A 20,040-nucleotide genomic window follows, 5' to 3' on the forward strand; every position below is an offset into this window, starting at 1 on the left:
AGTTGGAAGTAGTGTATTTCAAAGAAAACATCATAGGTTTTATTTAAGAGTTATTTGTTATATATTTCTATATTCTAGAAACTTTTTAAAAAGTTACTTAAACTCCATGGTTTTTGCAACTCTAAAGAATGTATCTTGTATGTTTCATTGGGGAGTCTCTCAATAATGACCGACTCTTTGCCACCCAATGTACTGCACTACACCAGGCTACCCTGTCCTTCACCATTTTGCAGAGCTTGTTCAAACTCATGTGCACTGACTTGGTGATGCCATCCAACCATCTTGTGCTCTGTCGTCCCCTTCTCCTCCTGCATTCTATTTTTCCCAGCAGTCTTTTCTAATCAGTCCGTTCTTTGCATCAGGTAGCCAAAGTATTGGAGTTTCAGCTTCAGCATCAGTCTCTCCAATGAATATTCAGGATTAAATTTCTTTAGAATTAACTGGTTTGATCTCCATGCAGTCCAAGGGACTCTCAAGAGTCTACTCCAACACCACAGTTGAAGAGTTGAAAAGCATCAGTTCTTTGATGCTCAGTCTTCTTTATGGTCCAACTCTCACATCCATACATGACTACTGGAAAGACCATAGCTTTAACTATATGGACCTTTGTCAGCACAGTAATGTCTGCTTTTTAATATGCTGTCTAGGTTACTTATAGCTTTTCTTCCAAGGAACAGGCCTCTTTTAATTTCATGGCTGCAGTCATCATCTGCAGTGATTTTGGAGCCCAAGAAAATAGTCTGTTACTGTTTCCATTGTTTCCCCATCTGTTTGCCATGAAGTGATGGGACCAGATAGCAGGAGCTTCATTTTTTGAATTTTGAGTTTTAAGCCAACTTTTTCACTCTCCTCTTTCACCTTCATTAAGAGACTCTTCAGTTCCTCTTTGCTTTCTGCTGTTCAGTTCAGTCGCTCAGTCATGTCCAACGCTTTGTGACCCCATAAATCGCAGCACGCCAGGCCTCCTTGTCCATCACCAACTCCCAGAGTTCACTCAGACTCACGTCCATCGAGTCAGTGATGCCATCCAGCCATCTCATCCTCTGTCATCCCCTTCTGCTCCTGCCCCCAATCCCTCCCAGCATCAGAGTCTTTTCCAATAAGTCAACTCTTCGCATGAGGTGCCCAAAGTACTGGAGCTTCAGCTTCAGCATCATTTCCTCCAAAGAAATCCCAGGGCTGATCTCCTTCAGAATGGACTGGTTGGATCTCCTTGCAGTCCAAGGGACCCTCAAGAGTCTTCTCCAACACCACAGTTCAAAAGCATCAATTCTTTGGTGCTCAGCCTTCTTCACAGTCCACCTCTCACATCCATACATGACCACTGGAAAAACCATAGCGTTGATTAGATGGACCTTTGTTGGCAAAGTAATGGCTCTGCTTTTCAATATGTTGTCTAGGTTGGTCATAACTTTCCTTCCAAGGAGTAAGCGTCTTTTAATTTCATGGCTGCACTCACCATCTGCAGTGATTTTGGAGCCCAAAAAAATGAAGTCTGACACTGTTTCCACTGTTTCTCTGTCTATTTCCCATGAAGTGATGGGACCAGAGTTAAGGTGGTTAAGGCATATCTGAGGTTATTGATATTTCTTCTAGCAATCTTGATTCCAGCTTGCACTTCTTCCAGCCCAGAATTTTGCATGATGTATTCTGCATAGAAGTTAAATAAGCAGGGTGACATCATACACCCTTGATGTACTCCTTTCCCAATTTTGAACCAGTCCATTGTTCCATGTCCACTTCTAACTGTTGCTTCTTGACCTGCATATAGACTTCTCAGGAAGCAGGTAAGGTGGTCTGGTATTCCCATCTCTAAAAGAATTTTCTACAGCTTGTTATGATCCACACTGTCAAAGGCTTTAGTATAGTTAATGAAATGGAAGTCAATGTTTTTCTGGAATTCTCTTGGTTTCTCAATGATCCAGTGGATGCTTGCAGTTTCATCTCTGATTCCTCTGCCTTTTCTAAATCCAGCTTGAACATCTAGAAGTTCTTGGTTCAAGTTCTCAATTCTCTTGACAGAGAATTTTCATCATTTTGCTAGCATGTGAAATGAGTGCAATTGTATGGTAGTAAAAGACTCTGATGCTGGGAGGGATTGGGGGCAGGAGGAGAAGGGGATGACAGAGGATGAGATGGCTGGATGGAATCACTGACTCGATGGACATGAATTTGAGTGAACTCCGGGAGTTGGTGATGGACAGGGAGGCCTGGCGTGCTGCAATTCATGGTGCCGCAAAGAGTCGGACACGACTGAGCAACTTATTATTATATTTTTTTTATGGACATTCTTTGGCATTGCCCTTCTTTGGGATTGGAATGAAAACTGACTTTTTCCAGTCCGGTAGCTACTACTGAGTTTTCCAAATTTGCTGGCATATTGAGTGTGCCATTTTAACAGCATCATCTTTTCAGATTTGAAATAACTCAGCTGGAATTCCATCACCTCTACTAGCTTTATTAGTAGTCATGCTTCCTAAGGCCCACTTGACTTCACACTTCAAGATGTCTGACGCTAGGTGAGTGATCACACCATCATGGTTTTCTGTGTCATTAAGATCTTTTTTGTACAGTTCTTCCGTGTATTCTTGCCACCTCTTTTTAATACCTTCTGCTTCTGTTAGGTCCATACCATTTCTGTCCTTTATTGTGCCCATCTTTGCATGAAATGTTCCCTTGGTATCTCTAATTTTCTTGATGAGATCTCTAGTCTTTCCCATTGTTTGTTTGCCTCTATTTCTTTGCATTATTCACTGATGAAGGCTTTCTTATCTCTCCTTGTTATTCTTTGAAACTCTGCATTTGATAGGTATAGCTTTCCTTTTCTCCTTTGCCTTTATCTTCTCTTATGTTCTCAGCTATTTGCAAAGCCTCCTCAGACCGCCATTTTGTCTGTTTGCATTTCTTTTTCTTGGGGATGGTTTTGATCAATGCCTTTTATATAGCATGATGAACCTCTGTCCATAGTTCTTCAGGCCCTCTGTCTATCAGATCTAATTCCTTGACTCTATTTGTCACTTTCACTGTATAATCATAAGGGATTTTATTCAGGTCATACCTGAATGACCTAGTGGTTTTCTCTACTTTCATCAATTTAAGTCTGAATTTGGCAATAAGAAGTTCATGATCTGAGCCACAGTCAGCTCCTAGTCTTGTTTTTGCTGACAGTATAGAGCTCTCTATCTTCAGCTGCAAAGAATATAATCAATCTGATTTCAGTGTTGACATCTGGTGATGTCCATGTGTGGAGTCATCTCTTGTGTTGTTGAAAGAGGGTGTTTGCTATGACTAGTGTGTTCTCTTGGAAAAACTCTGTTAGCCTTTGTCCTGCTTCATTTTACTCCAAGGCCAAATTTGCCTGTTACTCCAGGTATCTCTTGACTTCCTAATTTTGCTCTCCAGCCTCCTATAATGAAAAGGACATTTTTTTTTTATTGTTAGTTCTAGAAGGTCTTGTAAGTCTTCATAAAACCATTCAACTTCAGCTTCTTTGGTATCAGTGGTTGGGACATAGACCTGGATTACTGTGATATTGAATGATTTGCCTTGGAAACTACTGAGATCATTCTGTCTCAGACCAAACTACAGGGAGAGAACACAGTCCCACCCATTAACAGAAAATTGGATTAAAGATTTGATGAACATGGCCTTGCCCACAGAACAAGAGCGAAACAGAACAAGAGCGAAACAGAGCAAGACCCAGTTTCCCCACAGCCGATCCCTCCCATCAGGAAGCTTCCACAAGCCTCTTATTCTCATCCAGCAGAGGGCAGACAGAATGAAAACCACAATCACAGAAAACTAACCAAACTGATTGCATGGATCACAGCCTTGTCAAACTAAGTGAAACTATGACCCAAGCCGTGTAGGGCCACCCAAGATGGACAGGTCATGGTGGAGAGTTTGAACAAACATGGTCCACTGGAGAAGAGAATGGAAAACCACTTCAGCATCCTTGCCTTGAGAACCCCATAAGTGAAAGAGAAAGTGAACTCGCTCAGTTGTGTCTGACTCTTTGCGACCCCATGGACTGTAGCCCACCAGGCTTCCCTGTCCATGGGATTCTCCGGGCAAGAACACTGGAGGGGGTTGCCATTTCCTTCTCCATGAACAATATGAAAAGGCAAAAGATGTGACACTGATAGAGGAGCCCCCCAGGTTGGTAGGCATCCAGTATGCTACTGGAGAAGAGCAAATAAACAGCTCCAGAAGAAATGAAGAGATTGAACCAAAGCAGAAACAGCACCCAGTTGTTAATGCGTCTGGTGATGAAATAAAGTCTAATGCCGTAAAGAACAATATTTCATAGGAACCTGCAATGTTAGGTCCAAGGATCAGGGTAAATTGAAAGTGGTCAAACAAGAGATGGCAAGAAGGAAAATCGACATTTTAGGAATCAGTGAACTAAAATGGACCAGAATGGGTGAAATTAATTCAGATGACCATTATATGTACTACTGTGGGCAAGAATCCCTTAGAAGAAATGGAGTAGCCCTCATAGTCAATAGAAGATTCTGAAATGCAGTACTTGGGTGCAGTCTCAAAAATGACAGAATCCTGTCTGTGGCAACTCCTTAAAACTGCACAATAAAGTATTTCTGTAAAGGGTTTCTAATCCTATTAGTCATAGTGACTGTACCTTCTATTCCGTTTAGTTTAGGACTTCTGATACCATCCTAAACACTCTCAAGTTTGGAGGGGAAGAATGGGTTACTCTCACAAAATAAAAACAAACAGCTGATTCTTGGCTCTCTTATAGCCTGAGGATGACAGCATAGCCAGACATTAACATAGGATTACACACAGTATCTCTATTAAAAAGACAATCCACGTAACTTAGAGCCAAATATGGAACCACAATATCAATGCATAAGAGAAGAAAATCATTCTTTGATACCCCTGTTCTATGTTTATGTCTGAAGAAATTTTGGGGAGGAATCTAAAAGAGTAAATTAAATTCTATTTTTAAAATCATGTTTTTTTAATAATGAAGTACAAAAATAGGTTGACTATAGCAAATGAGGGTGTTTGGTTACTGAAATCTATTGGATCTGAGAGGAATATATATGTTTAAAAATCTCTTTTGGTGGTTGTTTTTATTTTTAATTTTTTAATCTAGAACTTGAAGAATCCAGGCAGAAATGCCCACCCTGTTGGTATAAATTTTCCAACATATTCTTAATCTGGGACTGTTCGCCATATTGGTTAAAAGTGAAACATATTGTCAACCTGGTTGTGATGGACCCTTTTGTTGACCTGGCCATCACCATCTGCATTGTCTTAAATACCCTCTTCATGGCCATGGAGCACTATCCTATGACAGATCATTTCAATAATGTGCTTACAGTAGGAAACTTGGTAAGCATATTGGAAGGTAAATGTGTTCAGTCTTCAAATTTTCTGTTTGAGAAACTGTTTGCATTTAATGTCCTATAGCAGTCTTACCACCACCCTTTCTACTTCCTTGCTTTCGAAAGATGGGAATTATATCTAGCTGGCTATACCCTACTCTTTGCCAAAAATAGCCCTTAACAGCCCTTAATATCCAAGCTGAAACTGCGAAAGACAGCAATATAAAAACAGGCCTACATTACTACTTGAAAAAGTCAATACTGATATTTATAAGTAATACAAGGCACAGAAGCAGTTCATAGTTTAAGGACACACTTTTTGACATGATATTATCATAGTTTCCCTACATACAGAAGGCTAAAAAAAAATTACAGATCTTTTTATCTTGCTTAGTCATTCATCTTCACTATAAGCCACAACTTATTTAACAACTCACAATGGCTCCAGCTTTTCTACTTCCAAGATCTAGGTAGGGCCTGTATTATTTAATCCATCTAGTCTAGATCAAAGCCATACAGTAATAAAAAACATCCAGTGCATTTTGTGCATCGTATGATCAACAAGGCCAATTTTGGTGAAGGTTTCCACCTAATTCTTTCTCTTCTGAGCTTAAAAAAAAAAACAAATTGTTAAAGTGTTTGTTGTCTCAATTTAGGAATATTAGCTTTCATTTGCTGAAATAAAGGTCTCTAAAATAACGTATTCATTTTTCATAATATTTGTTTTGAGGCTTAAAGTTTTTGATGTTAGAAAGAAAAATATGTAAAGCATCCTGAATTATAGTATTCCTATTTTTAAAGTTCTAGTATTTACTGTTGAAGTAATTTTTTCATGTGCATAATAAATAATGATAATAATGCACATATTATAATGTAGGTATGCATGTTAAATAACTGAGTAGAGGGAAATGGGAATAAGCTTATAGAAAAAACTGTTTATGGGGAAAATCTTGTCAGTACCTGTGCTGTATGAAGTCTGGAGGAAAACGCAGTGATGTAATGGAAAGAACACTGATTAAAAATAGATTTGCTCTCAAATCCTAGTTTTTCTAACTTTCTAGTTATGTTGGGCAAGCCACTGAACCCATCTGAAGACATGTTTCCTAATTGGTAAAGTAAGAGTTATAATACTCACATTGTGTGTTTAATAGTGTTTCATTTGAGGATGAAATTGAATAACATATATGAGAGCTTTTTAACAACTACAAATTATTGTGCAAATGTAAGCATGGAATAGAATAATTACTAGTGTAAACATTTTGTTCTAGGAGCAAATATTATGGCATGCTACTTTATCATTATCTGATGGAATTTGAGTAACTTTGTTTTGATCTTAGGTTTTCACTGGGATCTTTACAGCAGAAATGTTTCTGAAAATTATTGCCATGGATCCTTACTATTATTTCCAAGAAGGCTGGAATATCTTTGATGGTTTTATTGTAACGCTTAGCCTGGTAGAACTTGGCCTGGCCAACGTGGAAGGATTATCAGTTCTCCGTTCATTCCGTTTGGTAAAGAACAAAACAAAGACAAAAACCTTTCCAACAATCAGGGTTCTTGCATCATAGATTTTACCACACACCATTAACATTTTAAGTTTTTTGTGTAACATTTGCATTGTTCAAAACAGTCCCTAAGTGGAAAAAAATATTCCCACATATTTAGGAAAAAGCTTTATTGTAAAAACCCTGGTCATATAGAGTTGAATATGTTACTCAATTACCATTCCAACTAATTATTGTTTCTAGAGATGACTGCAGTTAATATTTTTGCATCTAAGAAAATATTTTAATGAAAATATATTTTAATAGTACTTTGAAAATATTAATACCCTTTTATATTGGTGAATAACAATCAGATAAGGATGTGCATGTAGAAACCATTTCTAATTGTTTCTCTAGAAAATATTCTCCTTCCCAAAATCAGAGGAGAGAAATCAGAAGAATTATTTACTTAGTCCACTGATTCACATTTATGTGCATGCAAATAGGGGAAGAATTGTGAAGTCGTGGGAAGTATTCCAAGTTCTTAAGTGCACGTGCATCTAGCTATGTCAGTGCAACAGAGGCGCATTATGAATAATAAACACTTTACTTATAGCTGGGCTCTATGTGCTGTTACTTTGCCTGCTATTGACAAATGAATATCTTTGAGCAGAAATCATTGAGATCAAATATTAATATTAGTGTCAGTCCAGGTATGCCTTACATCCACCTTTACAAAACAAATGAGGGACAGTATGTCCCCAAGTAATAATTAAAAATTCACTCACAGGGAAAATTATCTACATAAAACATGGAAGGATGAGATTCTTCCTGGGTGGGAGGGAGGGTTTCCAAAACTTAGCCATGAGACTGGCCGTGGTCAAGGATAGGACAGATGTTGTAAGAGAGTTTTGTTGTTGTTGTTCTTTTTTTTTTTTTAAGATAAGAAGCTCCTTACAGGAAGACCTTTGCTTCTTGTTTGGTGAAATGCAACATTTGCTCACAACTCTCTGTTCCTGATAGATTAGAAATATGTCTTGGAGTAAAGCAAAGCACTGACACAGACATCCAGACAACCTGCTCTTCACGTCTTTCGCTTAGGAGGGTGGTGCTATGACAGTGCAATGGTGCAGGTCATTTCTAATTGGTTACGGTCCAAAGGTAGATGGATTTAAAAGTCTGGAAAGCAAAGTGTAAGAATGCAAGGTGGCTCTTACTTTTTTCTCCAATCAAGATTGTAAGTTTTGCAATCAGTAGTGGCCCAGAACATCCACTAACTCTCTTAAAAAATGTCTTTTGTTATACACTTCAATATCTTTCTTATTATTATCGATATAATATAACACTATATTTCAGGTTTACAACATATGATACAATATTTGTATATAGTACAAAATGATCACCACAATAAGCTCAGTTAATATCCATCACCTTTAGAACATCTGTAGAGCAAAGGTTGTTAGAGATTCCATTTTAATCATTTCTTGGTAAACCTCACATGTAATGCTTTCAAAGATTGATCATAATAACATATATATTTTTTATTTTCCAGCTCCGAGTTTTCAAATTGGCAAAATCTTGGCCAACATTAAATATGCTAATAAAGATCATTGGCAATTCAGTGGGGGCCCTGGGAAATCTGACCTTGGTGTTGGCCATCATCGTCTTCATTTTTGCTGTGGTTGGCATGCAGCTCTTTGGTAAAAGTTACAAAGATTGTGTCTGCAAGATCAACAGTGAGTGTAAGCTCCCTCGCTGGCACATGAACGACTTCTTCCACTCCTTCCTGATTGTGTTCCGGGTGCTGTGTGGAGAGTGGATAGAGACCATGTGGGACTGCATGGAGGTCGCCGGGCAAGCCATGTGCCTGACTGTCTTCATGATGGTCATGGTCATTGGAAACCTGGTGGTATGTACCCATTTAAGATATGAGTTTGAGAAATGCATTAAGAGCATGATGAAATGACGACCATTTTGTCTAAAACAAAATTATGATTATTAATTTCAAAAGTCTCTTACCTTGGATACACTTATAATCTTACTTTGACAACACAACCAGTGACCCTACAATGTTTATTCTCAACTGTTTTGCCAGTCATTTCATCAGATTTATTATGTGAACTCCCATGGAGTATAATATTAAAGACAGGCTTAGAAGGATATGTTGAAAACATTTAAACAATTCAGATCCAAGGAAGGGAAAAGTCTGAAAAAAATAATAAATTTAGAGAAAACCCAAACTTACTTGCCAGTATTGGAGAAGGCAATGGCACCCCACTGCAGTACTCTTGCCTGGAAAATCCCATGGATGGAGGAGCCTGGTGGGCTGCAGTCCATGGGGTCGCTAAGAGTCAGATACGACTGAGCGACTTCACTTTCACTTTTCACTTTCATGCATTGGAGAAGGAAACGGCAACCCACTCCAGTGTTCTTGCCTGGAGAATCCCAGGGACGGGGGAGCCTGGTGAGCTGCCGTCTATGGGGTCGCGCAGAGTCAGACACGACTGAAGCGATGCAGCAGCAGCAGCAGCACTTGCCAGTATAGGACTAAAAAGTGGTACTTTCCATTGTTCCTAGCTATTTCAACTTTTCTTTGGCCATTCATTGTAGATAGTATTCAGTTACTCTTATGTCATAAGGCGGATGCATGAACTAACCTGGGTTAGTCAATCCTTACATCAAAACAGAGGTTGGCTAAGGACTCCTAACCCACATGGAGTAACTAATCCATCCTCTTTTAGGTTTGGTACCTTACTGTACTGTACCTTTTGGTACGCTTTACTGTTGTAAAGCGTCTGTCTACAATGCGAGAGACCCGAGTTCGATCCCTGGGTTGGGAAGATCCCCTGGAGAAGGAAATGGCAATCCACTCCAGGACTATTGCCTGGAAAATCCCATGGACAGAGGAGCCTGATAGGCTACAGTCCATGGGGTTGCAAAGAGTCGGACACAACTGAGCAACTTCACCTTACTGTTACCATATAAAAATATATCATATACTCCAAAGGATACGTACATTAATATGCCAGTCTCATGGAAATATTAGTGATTGTTTATAAATAGTTGTCCTAATTAGTCAACAGTGGGGTATGAGAAAAATAGTAGATCAAGAAAATATATATTGATGCGAAAAGCGTCTGCCTCCAATGTGGGAGACCTGGGTTCGATCCCTGGGTCGGGAAGATCCCCTGGAGAAGGAAATGGCAACCCACTCCAGTATTCTTGCCTGGAGAATCCCGTGGATGGAGGAGCCTGGTAGGCTACAGTCCATGGGGTCTCAAAGAGTCGGACACAACTGAGCGACTTCACCTCACCTCACCTCACCTCAATGTTAAGCCCATAATTCTCATTCTGGATCATAATGATTTTCTTTCAATTAATACCCAACTTAATATTTCTTCATCAAAAAAGAAACTATAATATGCAATTAAATGCATAGTTTTAAAAACTAAGGAATTTTAAGTTTAAAACTCTTATGTAGAGCCCATACAAATTTATTTCTTATAATCACATAATTTTAAGTTTAGTAAAACCTTAGGTCAGCTTATTCAGTGTCTTCATTTTATAAGTAGAGACCAGTGGAAATCATGGCTTTGCCCGTGGATGAACTGCGGCATAGCCCAGATCACAAATTGAGATCTCTGAACTTCTAGTCACTATGCTGTGGTGTTTCTTTCACCTCATTGTTAGACGTTATAGTTTCCTCTGCAAGGAATAAGTGATCTCAATCTGCTCTTCTTCACATTGGGGTGACATTATAATGATGTTTGTGTTATTTTTAAGGTCCTGAACCTCTTTTTGGCCTTGCTTCTGAGCTCATTTAGTGCAGACAACCTTGCGGCCACTGATGATGATAATGAAATGAACAATCTCCAAATTGCTGTGGATAGGATGCACAAGGGAATAGCTTATGTGAAGAGAAAAATATATGAATTTATTCAACAGTCCTTTGTTAGAAAACAAAAGATTTTAGATGAAATTAAACCACTTGATGATCTAAACAACAGGAAAGACAATTGTATGTCCAATCATACAACAGAGATTGGGAAAGATCTTGACTATCTTAAAGACGTAAATGGAACCACAAGTGGAATAGGAACCGGCAGCAGTGTTGAAAAGTACATTATTGATGAAAGTGATTACATGTCCTTCATAAACAATCCCAGTCTTACTGTGACTGTACCAATTGCTGTAGGAGAATCTGACTTTGAAAATTTAAACACAGAGGACTTCAGTAGTGAATCAGATCTGGAAGAAAGCAAAGAGGTAAGATTTTATAGATGTGGTTGGGTATAAATGTATATGTATATACATGTATTATATTGCCTGTATTTATGATTATATATTCTCCATGTAGGATATTTTTGCCATAATATAAAATATTATTTCACTGAAGAACCAGAGATTTAAGCTCAGTGAGATGATTAATAAGTTAAAGAATAACATATGTGTATGTTTTCTCATCCTCATAGTATAAGTGTTCTCATCCTAAGTAATGGGTATTTGTTAGATATGAATCCAGGGAATGAACAAGCATCATTGGATTTAATCCTTGTAATAGCCTCAGAAAGATTTGTTGTTATTCTAACCTGTCAGATAAGAAAATTAGCTTAGGAAATTTAGAAGCCCATATTATAATGAGCTATAGCTGAGAATTGAACTACGGTCTTTATGAGCTCTGTATATCTTACACTGCATTGCACCAATTCACATACATGGAAGAGAATTTAACAACAAGAAATAGTCTATGTCGTTCTATTAAGGTGACTCAAATGGTAAAGAATCTGCCGGCAATGCAAGAGATGCAGGTTCGATGCCTTGGTTAGGAAAATTCCCTGGAGAAAGGAATGGCTACCCACTCCTGTATTCTTTCCTGGAGAATTCCATGGTCAGAGGAGCCTGGTGGGCTACAGTCCTTGGGGTTGCAAAGAGCTGGACATGACTGAGCAACTAACACTTTCTTCTGAACTTCATGTTAATCTTCCAGGCTGCCATAGCAATGCTCCACACACTGGGTGGCTGAAACCATCAAAATGTATTTTCTCACATTTCTGGGGAGTGGAAAGAGCAAGGGCAAGGTGCTAGGAGGGTCAGGGTCTGGGGAGAGCTTTCTCTGCGTTGCAGATAGCTGTCTTATCACTGTGTCCTCACATGGTCCATCCTCAGTATGTGGGTGTGAACTCTGGTCTCTCTTCTTATAAGAGCACCATCCCTGTTGCATTGGAGGTTGGATCAAGACCTCACTTAACCTTTATCACTACTTCACAAACCCTGTCTCCAAATAGAGTCACACTGGGAGTTACAGCTTCAAAATACTAATTTTGGGGGAACACAATTCAGTCCATAGCAACTGACTTAGAAATATTAATCTGAAATTTTAATGGATTTAAAAGATAATTCCAAAGAAACATAAAACATCTTAACTTCCCATTTATTGTGTGGAAGTCTCAAAAATGGTAAGATGGCTTAGGTTACATAGTCCAAATTTTTAGACAGTTTATTTAAACAATTTATTTTTAAAACAGGTTCACAGAAAAATTGAGAGGAAGACAGCAAAATTTCCACATACTCCAATTTATTTGTTGAAGCTATATTGATGTGTCATTATCACCCAAAGTCCATAGGTTACATTTGGATTCATTCTTGGTATTATCCATTTTATAGTCAGTTCAGTCATTCAGTCATGTCCAATTCTTTGCAACCCCATGGACTGCAGCAGGCCAGGCTTCCCTGTCCATCACCAACTCGCAGAAATTGCTGAAACTCATGCCCATGGAGTCAGTGATGCCACCCAGCCATCTTATCCTCAGTCATCCCCTTCTCCTCCTACTCTCAATCTTTCCCAGCATCAGGATCTTTTCAAATGAGTCAGTTCTTCACATCCAGTGGCCAAAGTATTAGAGTTTCAGCTTCAGCATCAGTCCTTCCAATGAATATTCAGGACTGATTTCCTTTAGGATTGACTGGTTGGATCTCCTTGCAGTCCAAGGGGCTCTCAAGAGTCTTTCCCCACACCACAGTTCAAAAGCATCAATTTTTCAATGCTCAGCCTTCTTTATAGTCCAACTCTCACATCCATACATGACTACTGGAAAAACCATAGCTTTGACTAGACGGACCTTTTTTGGCGAAGTAATGTCTCTGCTTTTTAATACGCTGTCTAGGTTGGTCATAGCTTTTCTTCCAAGGGGCAAGTGTCTTTTAATTTCATGGCTATAGTCACCATCTGCAGTGATTTTGGAACTCAAGAAAATAAAGTCTGTCACTGTTTCCATTGTTTCCCCATCTATTTGCCATGAAGTGATGGGACCAGATGCCATGGTCTTTGGTTTTTGAATGTTGAGTTTTAAGCTAGCTTTTTCACTCTCCTCTTTTGTACAAATGTCTGAAGGCATTTATTGACTGTTATTGAATCACACAGAGCCATTTCTATGGGTCTAAAAACCTCTGCACTCTATTCATCCATCCTTCTGTACTAACCTCTGGCACTGATCTGTAACTGTTTCTGCCCTTTTCAGAATGTCATATACTTGGAGTCATGTAATATGTAGCCTTTTCAGACTGGCTTCCTTTACTTAGTAATCTGCATGTAAGACTCCTCCATGTCTTTTCATGGCTTGATAGTTCACTTCTTTTAGTGCTAAGTACTATTTTGTTGTCTGGATATTTATTTATCCATTCACTTACTGAAGGACATCTTGGTTATTCCAAGTTTTGGTCATTATGAATAAAGCTACTATAAACAGAGTCGTGTGCAGGCTTTTGTGTAGACATAAGATTTCAACTCATTTGGTTAAATACCAACAATGGCGATTGCCGGTGGTATGCTAAGTGTAAGTTTTATTTTGTAAGAATTTACAACCTGGTTTCAAAGTGGCTGTACGGTTATTCACAGCCACTAGCAATGAAGGAGAGCTCCTGTTGCCCCGCAGCATTTGGTGTTGTCAGTGTTCAGGATTTTGGCCATTCTAGTAGATGTGTTGTTGTTCAGCCGCTCAGTTGCATCCAACTGTTTGTGACCCCATGGACTGCAGCACACCAGGCTTCCCTGTCCTTCGCCATCTCCCAGAGTTTGCTCAAACTCATGTCCATTGAGTCAGTGATGCTCAATAGATGTGTAGCGGTACCACACTGGTTTTCCTTATTTTTCATTGAAGGATAATTACAATATTGTGCTGATTTCTGCTATATAACAACATGAATCAGCCATAGGTATGCATATGTCCCCTCCCTTTAAACCTCCCTTCCCGACCCATCCCACTCCTCTAGGTTGTCAGAGACTTGGTTTGAACTCCCGAGTCATATAGCAAATCCCCACTCGCTGTCTATTTTACATATGGCAGTGTATATATTTCCATGCTGCTTTCCCCATTCATCTCACCCTCTCCTTCCCCCCGCCCCCGTGTCCACAAGTCAGTTCTCTATGTCTGCATCTCCATTGCTCCCCTGCAATAGGTTCATCAGTCCCAGATTTCTAGACACCATATAAATATACAATATCTGTTTTTTCTCTTTCTGACTTACTTCACTCTGTAGGCTATAGGTTCATCCACCTCATTAGAACTGAATCAATGCATTCCTTTTAATGACTATTATTCCAGTGTATATATGTACCACAGCTTCCATTCTATATATGTACCATTACTTTGCCAACAAAGGTCCGTCTAGTCAAAGCTACGGTTTTTCCAGTAGTCTTGTATAGATGTGAAAGTTAGACTACAAAGAAAGCTGAGTGCTGAAGAATTAATGCTTTTGAACTGTGGTGTTGGAGAAGACTCTTGAGAGTCCCTTGAACAGCAAGGAGAGTCAACCAGTCCATCCTAAAGGAAATCAGTCCTGAATATTCATTGGAAGGACTTATGCTGAAGCTGAAACTCCAATACTTTGGCCACCGGATGTGAAGAACTGACTCCCTGGAAAAGACCCTAATGCTGGAAAAGATTGAAGGCGGGAGGAGAAGGGGACGACAGAGAATGAGATGGTTGGATGGTATCACCGACTCAGTGGACATGAATTTGAGTAAGCTCCAGGAGTTGGTGGTAGACAAGGATGCCTGGAGTGCTGCAGTTCATGGGGTCACAGAGTCAGACCTGGCTGAGGAACTGAACTGAACTGACTGACCACAGCTTCTTTATCCATTCATATGTTGATGGACATCTTGGTTGGTTCCATGTCCTAGCTACTGTGAATAGTCCTGCATTGAACATTGTTTTTTAATTTACATTTTATGAAGACATATGATGTGGAGGATCTTTTCCTATGGTGCTTTGTCATATGTTTGTCTTCTTTGATGAGGTATCTTGTTGAGAGCTTTGACCTGTTGTTTTTTTTTTAATCAAGTTGTTTTCTTGTTGAGTTTTGAGAATTCTTTGTGCATTGTGAATAGCAGTCCTTTACCAGCTTCATTCTTCAAAGGTTTTCTCCTAATCTATGGCTTCTCTTCTCACTCTCTTGATGATGCCTTTCACAGAGCAGATATTTTTCATTTTAATGAAGTCTAGTTTATCAATTCTCTTTTTCATGGGTTGTGCCTTGACAGATTTCTGAAATCTGGGCAAAATCGCTGAGACAATGCAAAAGACAAATAAAATCATATCTCCCCAATTAGAAAGTAATTCCTTTGGCAATGGATTGTGTTCTATATAATTTTAATCCTCTGAAGCACCTAGTACCATGTTGTATACATAATAAGGGCTCAATATCTTTTTGAGTTTAGATTGATTTGTATGGATACTAAAGTTAGAGTGTGTTGGTCTTAACTGTATTATGGGCAATCACTGATTGTATATTATCCAATTTCCCAGTTATAATATGGGTATATCTGTCCTGTAGTGCTTATAGGAACCTTATGAGAATCTAAAAGCTGTTCAGTAGTTAAAAGGACTCAAAAGCAAAAGGTAGTGATGGTGCAATTACTACCCTAACTGCTTAAATAAATACTTTTAAAATCAATTGAGCTATTAAACTTATTTATCTTTGGAATAAAAACAACATATTAGTAGCATAGTTAGGGGAAAGTACCCTTATTTTAGCAATGAACGCATGCCAGAATGAAGTAAAACTGTCATTTGAGTCTTTGTAATTCAGATCATTTTAATAACATGTCATTTGTTGTTTGCTCACCGCAGACAAAGCACTGTTTATAGGGCTTTACACATAGCATTATCTCATTCAGTCTTCACACCATGAGATAGATACTATTATTCTAATCTACAAATAAGAAAATTGAACACAAAGAGTTTAAGTAACTTGCCAAGGTCATACAAGTAGTAAAGATTGATCCTGGCCTAGAATCCAGGAAGTGAGTTTATATTTTGAACCATTACTTTAAATTACCTTAACAATGTCTGAAAGAATACTATCTCTGGTATCTCTTTGAATTGAATAATACTGTTTACTGACAAACTAATAAGTGTTCACTATAGAGCTGGTATTGAATACCAAGTCCTTGTCACCTGGCACAGGTTAATGATATAGCCAGGAGAATCTGAATCTCCATCAGTCCTGGAGGGTCCTCTTCCTCCTTTGCTGGCCTGTACTTTAGATTGATCTACTTCTGCATACCACACTAATCTGTAGCAATCTGCTAATTACAGACCTCTTATTCTCCCAAATTATAGGTACTCAAAGTTGTGCTTTAGGAATATACCTTTCTGCATTTAATCCCACCTGCAAGAATCCTCCAAATAATTAGGAAGCACTTCTGTGGTTGCATTGTTAGTTTATGAAGCCTTTGAGAATAGAGAAAATACCAACCATGTCTTACTCACCTGAAGTCTGCAGCATATACAAAATGTTTATTAAATGAATGAATAAATGAGTAGTGAACAGTTCATTGATCCCAATGAACAAGTAGATCCCACTTGTCCTCTCAGTGATAAATATTTCCTTACTGTTTTGCTGATAATTCCTCATTTAATACTTTTATCTTTATTATGCATGATAATTTTCACACGAACATTTTCAATCTGTTACATACTGCTGAATATCAGCAAGTTAAATTTGTGCTACCACATAAAGGTCTACAGGGAATGCCTTATGTGGACAGTAATCAGTTTTCAAGTGTGTCTAAGAACAAGGATTAAGCTCATTTCATTTAACATATTATGCCCCACATTGATCCTAGTCTCTAGCATACAGTAAGTATCCAGTAAATGCATGTTAAATAAAGAAATAAGAATAGGAAGTCTTTGGTTAATCTTGAATCAAATGGATATATATCAAAACTTCTGCAAATATCCAAATTTATGAACACCATGATAACATAATCTTCCCCAATAGAAAAATAGCAGACAATATATCTGGAGATATTAAGAATCTTCTGGAAGACAGGTATATATGCCCCCAGCTTTTCTGTGTAGACCATCTCTTTACCTCATGGTCTCTACAGCAGGGGGTGCCTCCATCTTATTAGTCTGACATACGTTAAAGCAGAATTCAGAGTATGTGTTGTATGTTCAGTCATTGAGTCGTGCCCACCACCTTACAAGCCCATGGAAGGTAGCCTTCCAGGCTCCTCTTGTCCATGAAATTTTTCAGGCAAGAGTACTGGAGTGGGTTGCCATTCTCCACCTCAACCCCTACATAAGGCAAATCTTTGACTAACAGAAGATTTCATAATTAATAATAAAATTTTATATGTATTGAATATGAATAATCAACTGAAGACTGTCATTACAACATAAATCTTGATGAATAAATCATCTGAGTTTAGGGATGATAAGGAAATTAGAGTCAGTATTGATTTTTCCATAGCTTCCCTATGGAAATTCTAAATCTCAGTACAGAATCTGTTCCTTTGATACTGTTGCTTTGCTGAAAGTTTTTAATAGAAGTCACTTTAATTTTTAATATGGTTAGTGTACACTAGAAATATTTATTAATGCACAATGTACACAATGAAATATTAATATTGATATTTTTGATGTTGAGCATCTCGACTATGTATGATTTAAGATATATATCTTAAATATATGTTAATATGAATACATATAATAACAGTAAAATTCTCACCTTTAAAATAGTATATGCCAGCTTTTAAAATATTTTTTCAAAAATAAAAAATACATGTATTATACACATATTCTGTATCCTTTTGACCCTTAAATTCCAGGTTTATTTTTAAAATATTTTATCTTATTATAAATTGAAATTCTATTACACCCTATAAATAAGCTCCTTGTAACAAATCAAGTATAAAATAACAGTATAAACATCCTAAGATCGAGTCAGAGAACAATAACCAAAAAAAATGTGATCACTTACTCAAAGAAATATTGTGGAGAGTACTATTTGCTTTGCTTTGTTTTGCTTCACCCTCAAGGTCAAAATCATTTGCTATAGTAGAAAATATTTTTTAAAAAGCAAGAAATGTTGCATAAATCCACTGAGGAGGAAAAATGCTCTTCACATCAGGACTGTGGTTATCAAGTGGTTATTGAATGCCCTTGTGTACAAGGCAAAGTGGATGCTTCAGATGTGATGCAGTTCTTTCATTCTCTCTGTTCACTTGTCATCCTGCCAAATATACATGGACAATAAGTCAGTATAGAATTGAGCCATTGAGAGTTACAAGTGTAAAAAATGAACTAGCACAATTGGAAATGAGTAAATCAAAGGTCAATTAATGGCTTAATAAACATAAAACTCAATACTTAAAATAGTCTATTAATCCCAAAGACCATGAGAACCAATTGCTTTATTATGTGAATGATGAATTTCAAAATAAAAGTGAGCTTCAATGTAAGAACAAAAAAGGAAAAATTAATTGTTTTATTGGTTTTAAAATCAATACAAGTACTTATTTGAAAATTTTACTTTTGTTGTTATCCAACTTATTTAGTAGTTTATCTGAATTCATATCTCATGTTTATCTGAATTAATATATCAGATCTAAAAATCTTTTCCTTCCCTTTTTGAGTAATAGTGTTTTTACTCCAACCAAATAAAGGATTCAGAACCATATTATCTTTGATTTCAACAATGATAAATATAAAAATACACTGAAAAAGCATAATGGTTGTGAGAGTTTTAATACTATCCTTTTGGCCTGTGATGAACCAAAGAAAAATAAGGATGTCAATCATTTGAATAATATAAATAGTAAAATGTTATAAATGTTTGTTATCTAGAAAAACTATACGTACAGAGAATTCTAATTTTCAATGGCCCATGGTGTATTTATCTAAATTAATAATGTACTGGGTTTCAAAGTAAGCCTCAATAAATTCAAACAAGCAGACACTGTAGGGTTATTATACCAATAAATTAAAGATAGAAGATGTCATATAGGGTTATTATCTAATCACAATGCAGTTAAACTAGAAATTAATAATAAAATAACAGAAAAAAATATAACCATTTGAGGATTTAAGAGTTTCCTCCCAAGCAAATGTTGGGTTAAGTAGAAAATAAAATATATAAACAACTGTTTAGAAAATAAGACCTTTTTCTCTCAAAAATCTATGAAATTGGACCATACACCCTCTGAATATCTCACTGTTAACAAAGATAACCAAGAACGGATGAAAGAACATGACATAGAACTTAATTTGAGAAATTAGAAATAGAACAACAAAACAAAGGGTACATGAATGAAGAGAAATTAATATAGCCGATGATATTAGTGTAGTAGGTGGTTCTTAGGGAAAAAATCAATAAAACATATGAACTTTAGTATTATCAGCAGGATCCTAAGATGATGCCAATGACTCAACAAGCTTGGGTTCAATTTATTAATGTTGTTATTTAATCTATTTTTGTTTAATACATTTGTTACTTATTTTTTAGTTTCAAATTTACCTACTAATGTTCTTTATTAGGCTCATCAAGCAAAGCCCTTGCTGCCTCCTCTGCACTGTCTAGGCACGCTTCTCAGCTCAGTCTCTTCTGTATCAGCTTTGTTGGTCTTTCTTTTCCACACTAATTCTATTTATTTCCATTATGTACAAACTTAAAGGAAAAACACTAAGATTTTTCTTGTGGTAGCATAGTTTATCTAGAGTAGATTAGCTGGCCTGAGTCCACTTGCCTGTGGTTTGTTTTTTCTAACATTCACATGTCACTTTGTCTGATGTCAGTATGATTTAAAGTTGGGGCAAGTTTCCCTCACTAGTGTGAGAATCAGGGTCTATCAAAGGGGTCAGCCAGGGTGTGGCTTACCAGGCTTCTTTTGCAAAATGTTGTTTTAGGGACATATTTAAACC

At 37.5% G+C, this 20,040-nt stretch overlaps 1 protein-coding gene across 1 annotated transcript in view; it reads left to right on the forward strand.

The window, feature by feature from the left end:
• SCN1A (sodium voltage-gated channel alpha subunit 1) overlaps positions 1–20,040 on the forward strand; it is a 92,677-nt gene that overhangs the window by 34,409 nt on the left and 38,228 nt on the right. The window contains exons 13-16 of the mRNA XM_052664148.1: positions 5,120–5,358; positions 6,689–6,862; positions 8,388–8,744; positions 10,619–11,101. Of these exons, the coding sequence (XP_052520108.1) occupies positions 5,120–5,358; positions 6,689–6,862; positions 8,388–8,744; positions 10,619–11,101 (1,253 nt within the window). The remainder of the gene's footprint in view (positions 1–5,119; positions 5,359–6,688; positions 6,863–8,387; positions 8,745–10,618; positions 11,102–20,040) is intronic.

The sequence above is a fragment of the Budorcas taxicolor genome, chromosome 2, assembly GCF_023091745.1.
Source record: "Budorcas taxicolor isolate Tak-1 chromosome 2, Takin1.1, whole genome shotgun sequence".
NCBI classification, from domain to species: Eukaryota; Metazoa; Chordata; class Mammalia; order Artiodactyla; family Bovidae; genus Budorcas; species Budorcas taxicolor.